The 20976-nt window shown below is 38.0% G+C and overlaps 4 protein-coding genes across 5 annotated transcripts; 2 read left to right on the top strand and 2 right to left on the bottom strand.

The window, feature by feature from the left end:
* Nucleotides 1-627: 627 nt before the first annotated feature.
* LOC119070721 (ribonucleases P/MRP protein subunit POP1) lies at nucleotides 628-3382 on the top strand. The gene is made up of 3 exons (XM_037175174.1): nucleotides 628-1140; nucleotides 1211-2490; nucleotides 2557-3382. Exons 1-3 carry the CDS (start codon nucleotides 757-759, stop codon nucleotides 3350-3352), a joined length of 2460 nt encoding a protein of 819 aa, XP_037031069.1. The 5' UTR covers nucleotides 628-756; the 3' UTR covers nucleotides 3353-3382.
* LOC119070722 (enoyl-[acyl-carrier-protein] reductase, mitochondrial) lies at nucleotides 3368-4592 on the bottom strand. Its single transcript, XM_037175175.1, has 2 exons — nucleotides 4318-4592; nucleotides 3368-4261 (listed from the first exon to the last, which is right to left on the bottom strand). The coding sequence occupies exons 1-2, from the start codon at nucleotides 4520-4522 to the stop codon at nucleotides 3405-3407; spliced, it is 1062 nt and encodes a 353-aa protein (XP_037031070.1). The 5' UTR covers nucleotides 4523-4592; the 3' UTR covers nucleotides 3368-3404.
* A 677-nt stretch (nucleotides 4593-5269) lies between these two features.
* Nucleotides 5270-9203, top strand: LOC119070899 (integral membrane protein 2C). The gene is made up of 4 exons (XM_037175426.1): nucleotides 5270-5484; nucleotides 7940-8220; nucleotides 8292-8719; nucleotides 8796-9203. Exons 1-4 carry the CDS (start codon nucleotides 5422-5424, stop codon nucleotides 8924-8926), a joined length of 903 nt encoding a protein of 300 aa, XP_037031321.1. The 5' UTR covers nucleotides 5270-5421; the 3' UTR covers nucleotides 8927-9203.
* A 3579-nt stretch (nucleotides 9204-12782) lies between these two features.
* Nucleotides 12783-16901, bottom strand: LOC119071103 (COP9 signalosome complex subunit 2). 2 transcript variants are annotated; one of them, XM_037175745.1, is made up of 9 exons: nucleotides 16665-16897; nucleotides 16171-16491; nucleotides 15940-16107; nucleotides 14044-14109; nucleotides 13796-13970; nucleotides 13522-13660; nucleotides 13272-13462; nucleotides 13069-13210; nucleotides 12783-13006 (listed from the first exon to the last, which is right to left on the bottom strand). In XM_037175745.1, the coding sequence occupies exons 1-9, from the start codon at nucleotides 16716-16718 to the stop codon at nucleotides 12862-12864; spliced, it is 1401 nt and encodes a 466-aa protein (XP_037031640.1). In that variant the 5' UTR covers nucleotides 16719-16897; the 3' UTR covers nucleotides 12783-12861. The 2 variants fall into 2 exon arrangements, with proteins under 2 accessions (XP_037031640.1, XP_037031641.1); XM_037175746.1 differs by lacking the exon at nucleotides 14044-14109 and having other exon boundaries at nucleotides 16665-16901.
* Between the last annotated feature and the right edge of the window lie 4075 nt (nucleotides 16902-20976).

Raw genomic sequence — 20976 nt, 5'->3', positions numbered from 1 at the left:
CTCTTGAAATAATAGATTTGGGATCCACTTGCTGCAAATAGATCAAGAGCAGTAGCAGATTCGATGTTAAATGATATGCTTTGTCATCTGTCTCTCTCAAAACTTGAGTCCTTTTAAAAAAAAAAACTTTCAAAGAAGAAGAATGAACTGAATTGAATGAATCAACTGTCTTATCCAAAACCGGCATCGGGGAACTACATAAAAGGTGATTTCGCAAACGCCAGTTTATTGCTGCAAATGCTTTTTAGCCATGTCATCGACTTAATGACTCCTTTTACAAAATGTTGGTATCGAAAAATCGTGTGCGAGTTCACGGTTTACGTAATTGAAAAATGCGTTGTTTTAGCACCGTGTGCCAAATTACCCCACGCCCTCAAAACTTGAGTCCTTTTTAAAAAAAAAACTTTCAAAGAAGAAGAATGAACTGAATTGAATGAATCAACTGTCTTATCCAAAACCTATGCTGAATTTAGCGTTTGCATAATAGTACTCATAAAAAAACTCGAAATTCCGTCACTATAATCAAGTCATGTGTTGCATCATCTCAAATTCAAATAATTGAGTGGTTAACAACGCTACGTAGTTTTTGCGGATTTACAATGCAACTCTTCATCTGTCAGACGCACGTGTGTAAATATGAAACGTCAAATGGAAGAAACATTCAGACAAGTTTAACCAAAACAAATTCCATTCTTGTGAACCCCAGTGCGTTATCTTGTGAAATTTCCGAACAGATTTCATCGAAGTAGGACCAAAATGACTACCGAAAAGTTTGAATACGATGCGGCTGTCGGCGGTACAGTTGATTTACCGGATTCCATTCAAACATACAAATATGTAGGCGAACGGGTCACGGAAATCAAATCACTCTTGAATTCCATCCAAAATCCCAATCAAACAAAACTTGTATTCCAAACACTTCCACGGCATATGCGCCGTCGAGCCATGTCACATTGTCCGAAAAGGCTACCGCGAAAATATCGTCAGGCACATATGAGTCAAATGAGAAAGAGCGGAGTACCGGCTAACGCGAAGAGACCATCCCGCAAGTATCGGCGAAAGCCAAACAATTTACTAAAGGAATACATTCGGCGCCAGCGCAAAAATATGTGGATGGAAACACATATTTGGCATGCAAAGGTAACACAATCACGTCCTAGACTACTAGACTACGATTGCCAACCAATAATGTCCGCTTTTAATGTTTTAGAGATTCCACATGATAGACAGATGGGGATATAGGCTACCTCAATCGTCGTGCGACAAAACGTTTCGATCGTCGTTTCGAGCCACCGCCAAGCATTGTTTGGTTCAAGATATGTCGCACACTGGCTGCATTGAATTGGTAGCTAGCGTGGAAACGATCTCTAACGGTTTCCAGAAATTAACCAGTTCGCGATGTAATCGAGGAGTTGCAGCAAAGATGTACCTGAATGGCAAAAGACATGGCTCGATGAATCTATTCAAAATCGATTCTTATCCCATGGGTGCTCTCGGTAACGTTACATTCGTGTGGAAACCAGTTGAAAATGTGACGAATATCGACAATGATGACCGGCGCACCATCTGGATATTTGTTCATGCGTCCTTCTATCGAGACGTTGCGAATGAGATTATCACCGTTTTCGACCTAGAAGATGCGGAAAAGGTAGCCACTAAACCATTAAATGAAATCAAGCTTCGTCAAAACGTTTCGATTCGGAGAAACGAAACATTGAACATGGAAATGAAGGAGCTGAAGGATCAATTGAATTATTTCCGCCTGACTGGCCCACTATCACAAGCTGTCCTCAGCAATGCATTCAAATGCAAAACCAACTGTCCATCACCTGACGATTCGCGAACATGGTTGGATCATTTCCTGTTGACAGAAATGGGAGCATTGGCTCACAACAGCCAAAGCAATTATTGGTCTAACATCAAAACGGTCAACTCACCGTCCGAGCTATGTCCGAACATGGTGCTAGCATTGAATATTGAAGATCCGAGGATCAATCGACCGAAAAAACGAACTCAAGCATTCCCATCAGACGAGCCACCAACAACTCCAAAATTCAACGATTCTACGTTAGAAATTCCCGAATTTAATGCCGTTAGCCAAATCTGGGACATGCAAGGTCGTAATGCTGTATCCGAATCGAAAATCTCAACACACGAGCTATGCACACAGCGCAACAAAAACGCATTGGTTCCTGGTGAACGTTGTGCTTTCGAAGACACTCTTCAAGCAGTCCCTGTGCTACTGATGCAACGACCCGGGAGTTCAGACTCAAAATTCTCAAGACTCGGTTACGGCTGTGGTTGGGACGTTGTTGTGCCGGCTGGATATGGAATATCGACTTGGATGTGTTTGATTATGTGGGGTGCTCGAGCCGGTGGTCTGCGGGAATCTGAAACAGTGTGTCGAGAAAGTGGATTCGATGAATTCGAACCAGATACGTTAACTGGCATGCGTAACAGTGAGGAAAAACACCAAGAGTTGCGCGAAAAGTGAGTATATCGAGCCCCGTGGTAACTGAGAATGGGTTCTAATTGTGCCTCTTTCATTGTTGGCAGGTACTTTAAACTTCCACAAAATAAACGACCGAACTATAATAAGCTGTCGATAAACTCTCCATTCAAGTGCCTCTGGTCGCAATTAGTCAACGACTGGAAAAACAACAATACGAACGCCGATGGTGGCTTCTACGTTTTACGGGATCCTGCTCACTTGCAATTGATTCAGAAGTCGCTAGACTCTGGCAACACCACCGGTTTGACTGATCTCCCAACGAACTGTTTAGTTCCCATCACTGTAACCATGGATTCAAGAGGAACACTGACAAACAATTCATTGATTTGTCTTCCGAAACCCAGCGATCTGAAACGCGACATTCGTAAGAAAAGCAATTTCGACAAAGAACCCGTGTATGAAGAACCGCTTAAAGTCGATCCAAACGAAAATGAACGGAAAACTTTGCGATCGAACCATTTGAAGTTGCTGAAAAGACTGAGACGTCGACGGGTGCGTGTGAAACGACGCAAACAAGAAACATCCGATCGGAGAGTTATTATTGCGAAGCCAGGAACGGCCAAACTTATCCGTGAACAATTGGATAAGATGCGAGAGTTATGGCTGCCGGAGAATCCAACGTCTGTGCGAAATCAGTGTAGCAGAGAGGTGCTCGGTTTCGTGACATTTTCCAATTTTAGTTTCATTGAAGCCAAAGTCACCGGGACCGGTTACATAGCGCTGAACAGTTTACCGAAACTGCTGAAAAGTTGTGGCAAAGTTAAGGGAAATGTGCGAGTGATGGTTAGGTCTACGAATTCCCGACAATATCGACTTGCCAAAGTGAAAGTGAAGGTATGATGCAATAAATTGAAATTTACGTTGCAATCACTCACGGCCATTTATTTCTCGTCTACGAAAAATCAAAAATATATTTTCCTCCGCTGAAACCTTTAAAATCCGTCGCTCCTTCCAGTGCTCGTTCATATTCGGCGAATGGAATCATTTGATGTACGGGAGCCATCAAGTCACCGTTCAATATAATCTGAGTGAGTTCGTCCAACATTTCCAGTCGTGCCGTTGTGTGTAAATTTTCTTTGCTCCAGCGAGACATCCAAAAGCCTCTAAACGAAATGTCCTTGAAAATCAGAGCGGCATTCGGTGCTGTCACAGGATCTCTTGACATAGCGCCGTATGTTACCATCACACCTTTGTCATCCAAGTGGCGCAACACTTCAGTAGAACTCTTACCACCCACACAATTCAATGCCAATTTCGGTTTTGGCAGAGCACCAGATTTGAATATTGTTGTGGTTCGCAGTTCCTCTTCCGTTAGGACTTCCGTTGCACCCAATTTCATCAGGAAATCTTTGAGTAGATCGATTTCCGGCCGATTTCTTACAATGCCGATACTCTGAATGCCCCATAGTTTGCACAGCTGGAATACCGCCTGACCTACAGCACTGTTGGCCCCATTCTGTATGATGGTATCACCTCTTTCAACGGCCACAAAATCTTTCAACATTCGGTAAGCAGTTGGGGGATTGACTGTAATCGTAGCTGCCTCCACAATTCCCAATTCCTTCGGCACTTTTATCAGTTTTGTTTCGTCGAACAGAGCGTGCGTACGCCAAGTGCCCAATTGTGTGACAAATGGAATTACTCGATCGCCGGGACGTAATGTTTGGGCATTTGGTCCACAAGAAATTACTTCGGCAACACATTCATTGCCCGGTACAGCTGGTAGTGGAGGTTTATCGGGATATTTTCCTACGAATAAATGTTTTTATCGATGGAGACCGATGGACTCGAATCCAAATAATTACCTTGCAAGACATTGATATCAGCTGGATTTACCGGTGCAGCAAGAATTTTTACCAAAACCTCATTACCTTTCGGCTCCTCTAATGTCTCTTCATATTTCTTTATTACACTAAGTGGTTCGCCATATTCGGTGTATTTTAGATAGGTGGAACGAACACTCATCGCACGCTTCGGAATCAGAGAGAAATTAATTAATTTTCTCATCATTTTCGATCCTTTTTAATCTGGCTGTTTGTTGTTGTTTGTCAAAGATCATCTGTTATGACGGTTACACTGCAAAGTAGGAAAGCAGTTCAATAAATCGACACTGCACTGCAGGCATGACAGTACTAGATTTAATAAATTCACTTTCCGCCAGATGTTTAAAGTCAAACGCAAGTAAAGAGATAAATGACGAGATAGCATCTAGAGGGTTGGGTGGGAAAAGTGTTGATTCTGATTAAACATTTCATCGCCACCAAAAATACTACTACAACAGGTTCGGGCTGACCTGTTTTAGTTCAGGTTGACCTGAACCGGAACCTTAATTTAGTACTTCAGATTCAATCAGAATTCGACCTGAGCCTGAATTTTCGATTTCGGGTTCAGCCTTGACCTGATCTCTCGTCTGAACCTGAATTTGACCTGAAACCTGAAACCGAATCTTGCCATCTCCTACCTTCGTTAAAAACAAAAAGTAGAATATAGAATTTAAATAGAGATAGCAAAAATTTTTTGTGAAACATAGTCAATCATTATAAAAAAAGATGTCATTGGCGTCGAACTAATATGTGCTAGGCGGCGCGCGTCTGAATGACATGACCTCCACACTTTATTTACCTTGGACCGAACCTGACCCGTTCCAAGCATTACAAAAAATCAAAAATTTACGTTTTTGGACAACAACGTAAGTGAAAATCTAGTACACACTCTCTCGCACGGTTTGCTCTTTTCATCGTTCATTGTGTTCATTGTTCATTGAACTATCTGAACAGCAGTGTACAATATTCATATCATATCATTGATATTCATTCAAAATAGTGACAAAGGGAGAAAAAAGTCCAAAACAAAATCAATTTAGATTCTAATTACAAAAATCTTTTGTTTTGTTGGAATAAAGCATCAAAATGACTGTTTTAACGAAACCCTTCGGTGAGAAGAAATCGGAAAAACTATTGGCCAAAGGATTGGTAAGTCGATTAGTTTCGATATTTTGTTTTGTGTATTTTTCCTCCTATTCATAACAAGATTTGTCCTATACGTAATACCCCCATTTTATGTTTGCGATGTAATCATGTTTTCACTCGTGAAAAGTAAACAATTGTTCCAATTCATAGTGGGATAATTACCCTACATCTGATGGGTACATGAGTCTACTAATTAGACTAGATATTACTAAATCATTTCTCATCGAAAACAAAATTGTGCTCAATGTGCCAGTGTAATGCGTAGTATGAAATTATTTTCTGTCATATCCAGGGGGTTATTATCATATTATTTGACATGGATACTTATTTCGTAACACATATCAACCTGTCACTTCCAATTTCTCAAATAACGAAAATTTTGCTATTGATCGGAATTCAGTTTCATGTCAAGGTTTTTCGACGGAATGGATTTTTCCGTCACAGTTCGTTGGTCTGATGCAGTTGATTAATGATTTATCAGTGCAACACTCATGAAAATACCAATTTCCGTTCATATCGCCAACTGACTCAACGCTTTTATCAACCAACAAAATGTTTTTATTTTGTGATAATATGAATTTGAATCAAAAATTACAGTCAATTCAATTGGAATGCAAATTTTATTCGAGTCAGTAACATGTTTATAGAGGGGGGCTGTCTAGTGGACATAAATTATGTTCAGAAATGGTAGAATCGAAATCGAGATTAAAGTGAGGAGCATCCACAGCACTAAACAATGAGCCGTTGGGATGGTTTAACATTTAGGACTGTGTTTCCATTCACTCCCTGAACGCCCATAAAGAGATACCTCTATTAACCAGTCGCATTATCAGTAATATTAGCTATAGTGTAATTGCAGGCAATTTGATTCGGCAACTGTCTTTTGACAAGTGTGTATATCTCGCATTCGGCTCGGATTACAAACGCTTCCTTTTGTCCGAATAGACAGTTACCAAGGCTTGAAGCTCAAAAACACACGAGTGAGTTTGCGATTATCACAAAATTGTTGCCTCATGTAATGAATTACGTTCGCAGCATATAACTGTAACCTACTATTTCCTACGGCACTCACAATCCTTTTCTAATTTTTATGTAGAATTGAGCTTTTACGGATGAAGTAGGTAATCTAATAGCTTCAACTGCAACAAAAGTATCGAACATTTAAAATAACGAAATACTCGTAGGTAACAGCACTCAATGCAGCAGCGTCAGTCCTAGTACTTATTTTTTATCAAAATTGAATTCTACCCAGGAATTAAGATTTTATAAAATCGTGAAGATAGTGTGTCACGCTACGCAAAGCGTCTGCGTCAAAATTTGTATTCGTGGAATAGGTGACTCATATGCGCTGAATGTACAACTACAGAGATCACTAAAAATGACGACCCTGAGGCAGGGCTTATTTTAGAGAATTTTCGGAATTTTCAGAATTAAAATTCTCTAAAGTAAGCCCTGCCCTGAGGAATATATTGAAGAAATTTAGTTTTCTATGACAGTCGAGGTAGTTATACATATCACTCGGTATCGTTAGTATTCTCTTAAATGACAAAATGTATGTTTCAACCTATGAGGGAAACGATTTTACATCAGACACCACGCGTGATAGTAAGTTGCAACACAAGAAAAAAAATTCTGACTACTAAAAACTTTTGGCCCGAGCCGAAGGCAGGGGTTAGTATCACACGAGTAAAAAAAACGTTTTCCTTCGAGTTGCATTTCTAAGCAAAAGTGCCGAAAGTCAGCCGTCCACAACGGACGCGAAAACGACTTTTTATGCCGAGGGTCTAAATTACGAGAAATATTCGGAAAATTATGTCCAAGGTATGAAAATGCAATTTCATATGATTGTCGAAGTTAAATAAGTTTTCCCGCTTACGTAACGTAACGTGCGTACAAGAAATGGCCTTAGAAACGCGATGCAATTTTCTTCATCAATTGAGTTTTTTTTTATATTCTTCAGAAGTGCTCATATCATTCTTGAACTACGCAATTTTCAGCCTCAAATTTAATTTTGCAAAAACAGCAGTTCAATGAATGTATCATCGGAGTGTACGCCTATTTCCTTCGTTTGATCAAACAATTTTGAGTAATGCGGTGTAAGCGGTGATATCATTCGGTATCAAAACAAAGCACCACAGCCACTTGAACAAATAAAATACAGAGCAAATGAAGCGATAACGTTCTGTTTATACGATCGTTTATCGTTATTATTAGGTAGCATTAGTGACTGATTGGCATTAGTGACTGGGCAGTTCGTAGCCTATGACTATTTGAAAGTTTTACCGTCTCGAAATTTACTATCTCTCTAGAGAAATGACATTTCGAGAAATATTGCCCTGAGCAGGTTACTACGCCTCAAGATTAAGGATTCTGTTGGTGTTAGAATCCTTGAAAGGATAGAATCCTCACAGAAATTTTATGTGACTGCCGCTTCTTTAATCACCATATCGCATTATAGGAAGCTACGACAAGCGACACAGAAAATGGCAATGTTCTGTTGGTTACGCGCCAGCGTAAAATGTCCACAGTCACAACCATTATCCTCTTCATAGCTGCTGTGACAGTCTTGTTCATGGGAATAATGGGCGGTGTGGCAATTTACCAATCGTGCGCTCGAGCACGTCTGAACCGCTTCCATGGATTCTGTGGTGTTCCATACGATGCCAATGCTGTTAACAACCAAGCAATGCTTTACATGAATTCGCCGTTCCAAGATGCATCTGGAGAACCAGCTGTCATGTAATTTGCTTGAAATATGTCGGTACCAGTTCCTACGGACTTTATTCACATGATCCCAATTTCCATTGCAGGCCATTGGTTCCCGATTTCGAAATATCACCCAATGCTCGTATGAATGAACTGTTCTTCAAGGAAGAAATCGAATTAGACATGGACGATGATGAGTCCTATTCCAAAATCGACGTTCCCGATTTCCGTGATGGTCGAACCGGTCGATTCTATCACGATTTCAAATTCAATCAATCAGCCATTGTTGATGTTGAAAGCAATCGCTGTTTTGTGATGCCATTGGATCGATCAACCGTGGAATTGCCAAGGAATTTCTTCGATTTGATCATGAAAATGCAACGCGGCGAATACAATATTGACACCAGTGTGGTCAAAAAGAATATGCGTGTCGTATTGCCGGCTGTTAGTGACATGTCGACTATTGCTCCGGGCATTGCTGATGAATGTTCCGGCAAACGTACGTACATGATGGAGAAATATGTCAGTGGAGGTAATGTTTTTTTGCGTTTGATCATTAAGTGAGGTGTGATGGGTCGTCTAATTTACTCTTCAATTTTTGCATTCAGTTTTCAAGCGAAGTATCGAATCAACTCCCACTTGTGGTAAATTTGCTCAATTCGGTGGAAAGCACATTGAGGAGATCAATATCGACAATATGGCCGCAGTGGCTGCGTACGAAGAGTCATTAAAATTGTAAATTTTCCAATTTTTTTGATTTCTTTGTTAAAAAACAAATTTTTTATTTGAATCTTTCCAACTGAAATGTGAGGACGGTTAGGTAGTTTGTCGGAGGTATATTATGCCACGTATGGGTAATTTGATTTTTTGATGTATTGTTCGGAAGAAGACAAAATTACAATAAGAATTAAAAAATAAAATGAAATTTATTAATTAAAGTTGCTGTGCATCCTAATGGTAATATTATCTCTACTGTATCCTAACTCTAAAAACTTCCTAAAATTACACGCAAAACCGTAAACTGAAATTCCGGAGTCTCTGTTGTTTTTAGTCAATAAAAAAAAATTAAATTTTTATTTAAGGAAAATTACAAAGTTGAAATTTATGTCAATAAAAATTACCGCAAATGAAGTAGAACAGATTTACGTGCATACAATAAAGAAATTATCTACCCACTGAAATATATAATCTGTAGAATGTTAAAATTAATTTTTAATTGTCAAAGTCAAAAGAATCGTAAACATTTTTGTAATTTTGTTTGATTAATTTTTACTTTCGAAACATTCAATTAAATTAAAACTAAAAGAAAATAAAACATTCTTTTCGAAAATCAATTACAGTCAATGTTTCACTAAATGCGACCCCATCCCCGACTACAAACGTTTGAATTTCTCGCTGCAACACAAAGAATCGTAAGACCTATTTTTGGGGCAAGACATTCTTTAAATCGAAATTCCACTGTGAAGAGAGGGGGTAACCGAAGTGGAATTTGAAAGAAATGGAATTTAGTGGAATTTAGGATTGCTTCGTTGATGACCCTGCGTCAGTTATGAAACCACGGAATTTTTGGAATTTAGTGGGATTTTTTGTAAATTAATAAAATTGAATACAGAAGTTGGAATTAAGTTCCAAACAAAACATTTTTATATTTTATTTCGATTCCGAACGTTATTTGAAGTATTTCTGCATTATATCATGCATCGAAATTTTGCATAATTAATTTTTAATTCAGTAAAGTATCGTGAAAATTTAAGAAAATAAGCGAGGTCAGAAACCTTCTTCAACATGCGTGCATAGCGCGCCATCTTTTTATTCAGTCGAAATTGCGAAAATTTACATGTGAAAGAATCGGGATATTTAGCAAAGATGTAAACAAAATGTCTTTCTTCATTTGGCAAATGACCCTTCTCCATCGGGTTGTACATGTTATGAACACAAAATCAGCTTTATAAAAAAAACTAAAAACATTTTCGTTATACTCTAGAATGATTTTTTGCTCATAATATTGCTATAAATCGAAATAAAATCGTTGTTTGGAACTCAATTGTTGGGATAGATTATTTGCCAGTTCCTTCGCTGTGAATTTTTGGTCAAATGTAGAATAATAGAGGTCATGTCATCTGCTACATTTTCAGGCCCGGGCTGGCCCAATGGTTATTCGGGCCACGTTCGAAGGGCTTTTTGAGTCAATCGGGCAACAGGACAAACGTCAAATTTATTGATATTATTGTTTACATTGAGAGGCAGTGAAATTTCAGCATGAATATGTTTCAGCTGATCAACTAATACAATCACAACTGTCTTTATACGGTTTTACCAACGCACTGTCAGGGGCCTGTTTTTTTACGTTGCGATTTGGCAACGGACCGAATGAAACACTGGAACTCACACATAGCGCGAGGTTATTAATACTAAACCGAGTTAAAAAACAAACAAACAGAGCAAACAGCTCTTCCCTTACCCAACTTGATCACTTGAAGTGAAAAATAGTGAAGTAAAGACGCTGTTTAGACCTCGGGATTCAGTGGCGGTCAGTGAATAGCGTGATCTAGTCATCATCAGTTGTTTCCACTGATCCCTTCCCAAGACAGCAAGTGCACTTTCAGTTGAACAAGTTTCGAAAGTTTACAAGAGCAAGTTCATCTTCTGATGGAAAATCGGGAAAAAAGTGGAAAACTGCTTTGAAAACACCCAGAGCTTTGGTTTTACAGTTTTGATTGTATTTTCGGATCAGCTGAAAAACAGTTGAATCAAATCCTCAAGCAAAAGTCATACTCTAAGTAGGGTACTGAAACTTGACAGTTCTCCGTACAAAATTTTACACTGTAAAAAGAGTGGGGACAAAATTTCATACAAAATAGTACTCTATTTGGCAGCTGTCATTAGTAGCACTTTTGCTTGAAGTGCGTTGATCAAATTCATGCTGAAATTTTGCTGCCTCTGACTGTATAAAATATGTTTTTTTATATATGTCTAAAGTCTGTATTCAAATAGTTCGTTATTGATTTATTCAAGGAGCATTTCGAATCAACCACATTGAGTGATTGACAGAATTATTGCATACAAAATGAATTGACAAATTAACAAAATGAAACGGTAAGTTAAAGTTTACTATTTAAGGTCTCCAAGATTCGTGCAAAAAAATTGTGGCGTCGACTCAAATTAATTAGAAGAGAAAACGAAGAGCCCAGCAAACGAAATTCCTCTTCGTCAGATTTGTGGAAACCATATTGTGACAGTTCACGAGGAAATAGAAGACGATGATAAAGTGGCATAAAATCTATTATCCGGCTTAAATTTCCTCTTATCCAACTCCTTTCAATTGTAGGTACCTATTAGGGTGTAGCGTTTTGTCAAAAGTATTTTGTTGTTTAAGGCCTGCGGGTAGGTTGCAGAATGGTCCCATGATCACGAAAATACCAAAAAAATTTTTTTTTTGAAGTTTAAAGCTCCCAAGCGCACCTCTGAAAATCGATCACAGATAAGCCATATATAGTGAGATCAGTTCTACTGACTAAAATCTATGCAAAATAGTCGTGTCATAGTTCATTTTAGAGGGAATTTCAAAAGCTTTCGAATATAGACTCGGCGTAAAGTTTCACCGGTTTGCAGATATATTGATATATTGAACTTCTAGTGTGTCGAAACGGTTACAAATCGTTCTTAGCATTGCTGGCGTTAACAATTCAGCAATTCTGGGAAGAAATAGCCGATTTTGGACCAACTTTAACTGTCGTATCTTTATGACAATCGAAAACTCATCAAAATGACTTTTTTCAAATTTTTACTTACATCGTTCATTTTCCACGTAGACTAGATATGGCATTCACACCGTACTTTACCGAACATCTAAAGCTTACAGACAGCAAAGTGTGAGGGACTCATCGGTCCACATTTTCATAGAAGGCTATGTTCAGTATCTGTGTCTGGGCTAATAGACACTTTTTTGGAAGCGTTGATCCCTTAGTTGGTTCGTTAAATCTATTGATATATTGATATCACAATAAGTGATCTCGAGCGATTTTTTTTTGGTTGCATAGTAATGAAGAAGAGAGTTGAATGTTTCGTTTTGTTTGCTCTAGTTTTCGCGTTCATTATTTTGAGTTTGTGCTGTTGTTGTTACTTTTTGGTGCTATTAAAAACTTGCGCAGGATCTCTGCTCTTATATTAAAGTGAAGTTCAGCGAGATCTGTGGTTTGTTGTGGTGAATATTCGTTTTTGGTTCGCAACAGATTGTAATGGAGAAATGATAAAAGTGATTCGGTTGGTTCTTAAGAACAGGATGATGGTAAATGATTATGATAGTACAAAACATCACTTCGTCTCTCAATAGGACTAATATAAGTTGCCAAAAGTCAACAGAGGACAGTTCAATAAAGCGTCTGAAGTTCACTGAACTTCCATTAATTTTTACTGCCACATTGAAGAGGGATTCTCTTGTCCGCGCTTTCGATTACCAATTTTTCTATATACTGGAAAATTTTATAGAAATGCAGGCTAGGTGAGAAAACAGTCTAAGACTAAGAAGTATACATTTATGCTTCAGTTGTGAAACGTTAGGAGGAGCACCAACGCCGATAAATAAGACATTGAGATTAATTTGCTTGAACTGGATGCATTTTATTATTCACATGGTATACATTCGTGAGAGAGTTGTGCTTCCGGCACAATCCCTTACGCCATTTTATTAATCACTGCCAATTGTAACGAGTAAATTTGATTCGACCACTTATCCAACGCATTGTATCTTGCAGCTCCACGACTCTCTTTGTCTAACTCCAACACCTGATTCACTTGATCGATACGACCCTCGATTGTACTGTGGAAGACCATTAAAAAGTTAGAAAAGTCCAGTCACTAACATGCACAACGATGACTTACTTGTCCAGAATGCATGACACCAACAAACTTTCCACTTCCAATGGTTCTATGTTCAATTCGTTTGAAATGAATCGAATTGCGATTCGAGTGTATGGACCGATCAATTTGATCAAAACTTGCGTTCGGATATTTCTTAGCAAATCTGAAAGATTTTGTCATTTTGAAAATCCCTTCGGGGTCAAATATAATCTCAGGTCAATTACCTTCAATATGTTCGCGAATGAATGGATCAGCCATGATATTCGAACGATTGTTGCGTAGTATTGACTCGAATTCGTTGATGTCGTTGTTCTGGTACGAAACGACCAAATTGGTCATTGCCAAAATTTCCGGATCATTTTTGTACGGTTTGGCCTCTTGTGAATCGAATGGATTGATGCCAGATTTCATTAACCTAGGTCCAAGCGATTTAATCAAATTGACCGAATGTTGAGTGGATTTCGTTGAACTTACATATTGGCCAGTACCAAGTACTTTAAACAGGTGGTGCGCCGCGGTGAGCCAGATTCGTCATAATTTTTGAATGCCTCAAAGAAATCCGTGTGAGCGTTCTCGAATTCACCTTCTCGAAGATGCATTTTACCTCCACATTCTGCAAGTGAACGATTGGTTAGCACGGACATGAGACATTGAAAAAAAGGGTGTGAGTTTTAAGTCACTTGGAATTGCTAACTAGAAGAACTGTACAGTCTCTTCGACATATCAATGTTAGTTAGTGCGCACTTACCACGAATGACACCCATGATCAGAGGATGTGGAATAGCCGATTTGATTTGTAACGATTGTTCGTACAAAGCCTTCAATTTTTTATTGTTTTTTTGCACGGTGTACATTTGAATCTCTAGCGCGTAAATCTCCAATAATTGTGTGCCCTTTTTCAAATCATCTTCACCATCATCGGTCTGAAAAACAAATGATGGAAATTTTTGATCCAACATTTCTGATTGCTTCGTCGCAAATTTTCGGAATATTTACACTTTTCAATTGGTACCTCGCTTGGTAACTCCAACCTCTGTGTGTATTACTACTATTGAGCTCAGACTTTTCTCAGGTGAGTGAAACCCAAGAATTTTATTTGAAATGAAAAAACGGGTCAAACAAAAACAAAATCAAGAGGAAAATTAAAGCTAAATAACGACAAACGAACTCTGGCGGAAGACGATATCTAAAGAGCGAAAGTATATTCACATCTTCCACTGTAAACTAGGAGACAGAATTCTGAATGAAGGGATGTATACCTACTGCTTCCTAGGATCTTAAATCCAAGGTTTTTTTTGGCCTCACTCAAGTCTGATAATAATAATTTCTCAATGTAGAAAATTAGGTCCGTGACCATTTGATTACCGGGATCAATGATGCATCGAGGTACATACCTGTGTAAACTAAGTTTTATTCTCAATAAATATTTCCACAGTGTGAACATTTTGGTCAAGGGAACATTACGTTGGAATTTGATAGACCATGGTCGCTCATAAAGCCATGGTTTGAAACCAATGCCATTTTGTTACATTACCCACCCGAAAACATTCTTTTAAAAACGACTTTCATATTTGAGCCCTAGAAAGGCACCAATGAGGCTTGGCGTAAGGAATATCTTGATCGTCAGAAAATCCAAGTTGGCCGTAAATGTCGAATGAAATTTAAAAAAAAAAATTAATTGAAAGTCCTGTTGTGCCAGACAGGCTGGAAAGTCGACATTTTGAGAAATGTGAGACGACTTGCGTTTCAATAAGAAATTTTATTCCTCACGACCAGTACCATTTTTTGATATCATGCGTACCCTCGTTAGGACTCAAAAATAAAACTCGCAACACAAATGTTTTCTGCAGCGGGCAGTGAAATCGGATGGCCTTTTATGAGTGATATTGCGTGAGGCACTGAACTATGGTACGTATGACGACGACAGAGGAAAGTAAACTATTTAATGCTAAACGCTTATGACCCATGTCACCTCACTGTTGGCTGCCGAACTAGTCACTTTACGGTGTAGTTCCGAGTAAATAATTTGTCTTTGGAATTATTACAATGACTATTATGACCCATGTATCTTATAATACGTCCGACAACCTTGTATTCAGCTAGAATGTCTTCTAATTCTAATAACAGACAAAAGTTAAGTCTTTTAACCATCCTACCTCTTCATACGGTATCACCTCATTCTTCCTGAAGCTAGATTTTGATTAAGAACGCTAAAAAAGTCATTGAGACGACATAAGCTACGATCGGCGTTCACTCTCTAAATTATTCGATCGAAATTTACATTCATAATCTGTAACTAAAAATGAGCAGATTGACTGGAAAATTCGGGCAGTCGGCAACCAGATTAAACTCGTCTGGTTTTAGGCTTTGCGTGAGTTGTGAACATTTCGGCTCTCTGTCGGGTTTCAAAAAATTAATTTCGGGTTGGACCAGGCTTTGAAATTAGAACCGGAAGCAACTTGAGACACAACTATTTCATGCTATTGATGGTCATGTTGCGCAACGCTCAAAGAACAGAAAATTTTGATGTGTTATTTCACCTGAAAACGTTGTCTTAAGAGAGGGCTGACTCTAAAATTATTATTTTTATTAGTTTCTGGGCGGGCCGGGTATTATTTACAGTCAACGAGTTGGACTGCACTCGGACGGGCTAGAAATCTGTCAGATTTTCACTGGTTGGGTTTCACAACTCGGGCAGGTTTTGAAAATAACCTCAACTCGATCATCCCTAAGCCGAACATCTCTTTAGAGTCTTAATCCCTGCATTTATCTAACACAATTCACCATCACTAAGTGAAACTGATATAAGGAAATGTAAAATGTGCTATGAGAGACCCCTGACACTGTTTTGAAGCGAATCGACAGAATTGCATAGAAATTGGTTCCACATACCTGGCACGATTGATGCAGTTGCTTGAGAATTTTCTGTAACTTCGTGAAATCACTCCGATCAAAGTACAATTTTCCCAGTTTTGTGTTCGTTTTAAACCAGAGCCGATCATTTTTCGCATCCTTCAGGGCATCCAATGTAGTCTCATAGAAATTCTGTAGCAATTCCATCTGAAAATGCAATTCATTTACGTTTACGAGCACGATCAACCGATAGTGTTCAATCGAAATTACATTTTTGGAAGTTGAAATGTAGTCCAAAATTGAGTTGATCGATTTCTCCGAATGGTTTCGTGTGACTGCACTTTTTATGTACGTTAGCAGCTGTTTGTATCGGTACATCATCTCTTTGTAATTGGAGAGTTTAAAATTGATTTTGATCATCTGTTTGAGTGCCTTAAAGCCCCATTCTCCCTTTTCACCGTTTTCCAGGTCCAATACTTTTTGGAAAGATTGCAGCGCCATTTCGGGTTCATCTTCTTTCAAAGCTTTGCTGTTGTAATATTGATTTTCTAAATCGACGTCCGGTTCGGAATTACTATCCTCAGAGTATTCCTACGATAAATAATCGAGAAATCAATTGAATGCGAAACATTTTTGCGTCGTTCGCCTGTTAATACGACGTTTTTCGATCGGACAAATAAAGAAAAATGCCCCACCGAACATAACATAACCTTAGAATCATATTAGAATCAGGAGACAAAGGGTATTATTATAACTCCACTCACCAATCCATAGTCTTCCTCATCTTCGCACATAAAATCATCATCAACGTCGGACATTTTCCACCTTTTTCTTTGGCTTTTACTGCAACGAAATGATTTTTTCTCTTCGATCTAATGCTCCGAATAGATTTATGTCGAGAAGTGCCGAAACACACAAAAAAACAAGTTTTAGAAATCGGCTGAATGTTTTTCGTTTGACAACATAAATATGTGCGGCAGAATCAATCTCCAATATAAAAAATGTCAAAGAATTTCTCTCCTCTTTTCACGATAATGGAATCCATCTCCGAGCTATACTTACCATCACGACCACCATGGTCGCCACTTACCATCACAGCGGTTTCTCAATTTAACTTCAAACAGATCGATTCATCTGTACTTTCCAGAGTTCACATCTGTGAGCAAGTCAGATAATTCTTGGATATGAATGATGAATGGAAAATTTTCTTGAACATCTTTGTAATTCTCATGAAACATCGTTGTAATATCATTCGCCTAATCGAATTGGTCATATAGAATCTTCATTTTCAGTTAATTCAGCGCACTGTTGCTTGACAGTGATGGTTAATTACATTGACTTCTTGTAACCACACACATTCCATGAAACGTTCCCAGTCTCGTTCTTTACTTCACGTATTATACATTCCCCTTCGATCTGTGGCCGAAAATTATGAGCTGTCAGACGGATTTTAATATTGTCGGGCTAGATTTTCGCTGGTTTGAGAAACTGAAGTCCGACTGAATCGCGTTTGGGTGGAAAGTCCGACTGAATCGGGTTTGGGTGGAAAGTCCGACTGAATCGTGTTTGGGTGGAAAGTTCTACACAAATTCATGGGCCTTCCGAAAAAAAATTCGTACAGTCGTGCCTCTGAAATAAGTTATTCATTTCGTTGTCAGCTGTCTCTCAGTATAAACAAGTATGAGGATTTTTGTTTGAATGAGTTCCATCTGGAAAACAGCTGATACGAAACGAATAACTTATTTCAGCGTCACCTACTGTAAATGAAAGGTAATATTTCTAGATTACGTAAAGTTTACTGATAGAAACTTCCTATTTCAACTTCGGAAGCTGAGAGTCTCAGTCAAGATTCTAATTATCTCGGGAAATGGATATTAGTTTGGAGGAAATTCGCGAAACCATCACGTCAAATTTCGTCATATTTACTAGTTTTAATCGAGTAGTAGGAAATAAGACGAAACTTAAACTACGTTACTTAGTGCGGTTTGGACCACTTGTTCCGGAGGTATGGCGAAATGAACTTGGCTGGGAAGGAAAATTTCTTGTGGTATTTCCGAAAATTTATTATTTTCATTTCTGGCAAAACATCAAAATTATTACCGATTAAAATGCGATAACTCGTTGGAAAACTGTACGGAAAATGATAAATTAGAGCGAGAATGTCCTCAAATTTTATCTAAAATTATTAATATGTATTGCTTGGTCAATTTATCTAAAAGTTGCCCGGTTTCTTTGGAATGGCATTGACGATAGGGCGTATCGAATTGCGAATTTTAAGGTCCGCTATATCCTGTATGCGGAAAACGTAGAAATGTGGTTGATGGATCCGATGGAGCCCGGGAAGAAGTCCCCCGGATGACTTTAAGTTTCCGATGGTCATAACTAGGAAAGTTGAGAGTATTTTTGAAAACAATGTTCTATCGGAATACAGAGCTTTGAAAACTTTACAAAACTACCAAAGAAACCGATGGTTCAAAAGGTGCCACTGCCAAGATTGCCTAAGGGGCCGTTCATAAATTACGTAACGCTAGAGGGGGGAGGGGGGGTATGAGGCAAGCGTTACGGTTCTAACAAAATTGGGTCAAACTTGACCCTTTTAGCGTTACAGACCCGGGGGGGGTCTGAAAAATGTTGATTTTTGCGTTACGTAATTTATGAACGGCCCCTAACATCGAAAATTTGACCTTTTGATTTTTGAGTTATACTTCCTGAGACAAATGAATATGTTTTGCTTCTGGTATGAGGTGGTAGTGCTTCACCTGAAACCACGTTTTCAAAATTTTTGAATGGAATTTTTAAAAGTACCCAAGTCGCCCACGAGGCCAGTGAAGACACTGCAATCGGTGCTGCTGAGTCGAGGACACCTTGGCCAGTAAGTATACATAATATTCCATGACAGTAGCTGCACTCTTTCACAAAATATTTGTGATTTCGATACTCACGAACACAACATATGTTACATTATGTACAATCCACAGTGTTGTTGTTGCAATCCTAGTTATGAACATCTCTCATGAAGACTCTGATATCTGATGACTCACGAAGGGTTTCTGAAGCAATGAAACAAACGTAGGGATTCTTATCGAATATCTGAAACCACAAGCTCTGTCGCTGAAGATAGAAATTCGAAAACAACATACTAACGACGACAGTGTAGAGTGGATTCTCCCATAATCATTAAAAAATCTTTCCATTATCACACCGTCTAACATTTCAGCAAAGTGTTCGAGTAGAGAGTAATTAATAATGTGTGAATGATGAGTGGCGATTAGCGGTAATATTAATCTTTTAGGTTTTTCCACACTTAGCCTTACTATATCCGGTCAATTTGTTGGATATATGTACGATCAAAATGACTTTGTGCTTAATAACCAGAAATTATTGTTATGTTACCACAAGCAATTCATAAAATATTTCAAAAATTCCATTCTTTTCCATCAAAAAAATATTTATCCCATCCGCGTTTGCAATATAAATTTTCATAGTAACATGAGACATTCACAAGCCATCAATTCCAGCTTATTAAAGCACATCGATAAAGTCAGCCCAATTAAGTATTGGAGGCGATAGTATCTCGAAAAACCGCATCTATAATTTTAATAATTTATTCAGCAATAAGACAAAAAAAATCAGAATTGTGGTATTGACCGGATAGAATAGAAGATACCAAGTGAGTATTAATATTGCTGAAATTAATGTTGTTCGAACAAGTCATAAAAATAATTGGTTTTCGTAAATATAATTATTGACTTAAATTATGGAAATAGATTTTTATGATTAGAATTACTGGTCTGCCGTTCCACTTCACGTTTTCTAAAATTAAAACTTTATAATTAACATCCCTTTATCAGTTTGAAGCTCATTAATTTCGTCCATTACCTGCTTTTGTGAGAATCAAGTTCTGTACTTGGGCTATCAACTAAAATTCAATTATATTATCGACAAATCCAATTTGAATTTATTTTAGACAATTCCAGCTCACTATTTATACATAAAATTGGTAGTACTTACGTTAGTACTTGCATCTTCGATGCTTTTTGAAAAGATCTTTCCACTGAATGAAAACAAAGACGAACCTTAACGCTACACAAACAGCTGAAATTGCTTCGTTTATTTTATCAACGGTTTGGCCTTGCCATTTTAGCTTTTTAGAAACAGCAAGATTATCACGATTCAATTACTAAATCTTTTACTTCATTTGTTAAAGTATCACCTAATGTGTCATACCGAATCTTGTACTTGTTAAAGTATCTCCTAATGTTTCAAACCAAATCTTTTACTCCATTAGTTCTGTCAAACATTTTGCTACATAAAGCAACGAATTTAATTTTGTCGTCGTTGTCGATAACAGATGATCAAAGTCGCCTCCACAGCGTACTATTTGTCCAATAGTCTCTTCCATACAAATCAACGATGTCTTTTCGTCAACTAAAACGTTCAACCAATCAACATGGGGTATAAGATTCATATCTAAACCGCATTTCATAACATCCTGTAACTGCCAAATAGTTTATATGCGAAATTTGAAGAATTTTTGTGAATGAATTCGGTGTGAGAATATTTCATATTGCACCTCATCAGCACGTTTTATGGCGAGGATATTAAATGCAAATTTATAGAGACGATTATTGAATGACAAAAATAAATTTCGATTCACGGTGGAGCGATCGAAAATCGCGCACATTTTTAACATTAATCGTTTTTTTCGGTTTCCACGTGTTGTCTAACATTTTTCGAAACACTCATAAAAAATGAAGATTGCAACTTCAACGGGAAAAACTTCACTGGAATCCGAAGATAAGAATGATGTTTGTCTCTTTAAGGTTTCATTAAAATTCGTCGGAATGATTTCGATGTTCAAGATTTTACTTTATCGGCAAACGTAATTATCTCCAGAGAGATAGCTTTGTTATTAACTGATCAGATGAAGTAATGTCTAGAAATTCTTTATATAAAGAAGTTGATGAAAGGAACCTTACGGGGCTTCGTTTAAGTGATAGTTTCAAAGCTTAATCAAATTACGGAAGACATTTTGGTCGATACGATCCGGATTATTAAGAACCACATATATGCTGC

Source organism: Bradysia coprophila (genome assembly GCF_014529535.1).
Source record: "Bradysia coprophila strain Holo2 chromosome IV unlocalized genomic scaffold, BU_Bcop_v1 contig_106, whole genome shotgun sequence".
Lineage (NCBI taxonomy): Eukaryota > Metazoa > Arthropoda > Insecta > Diptera > Sciaridae > Bradysia > Bradysia coprophila.
Note: the sequence above shows the minus strand (reverse complement) of the source record. Positions and strands in the feature narration are given on the sequence as shown.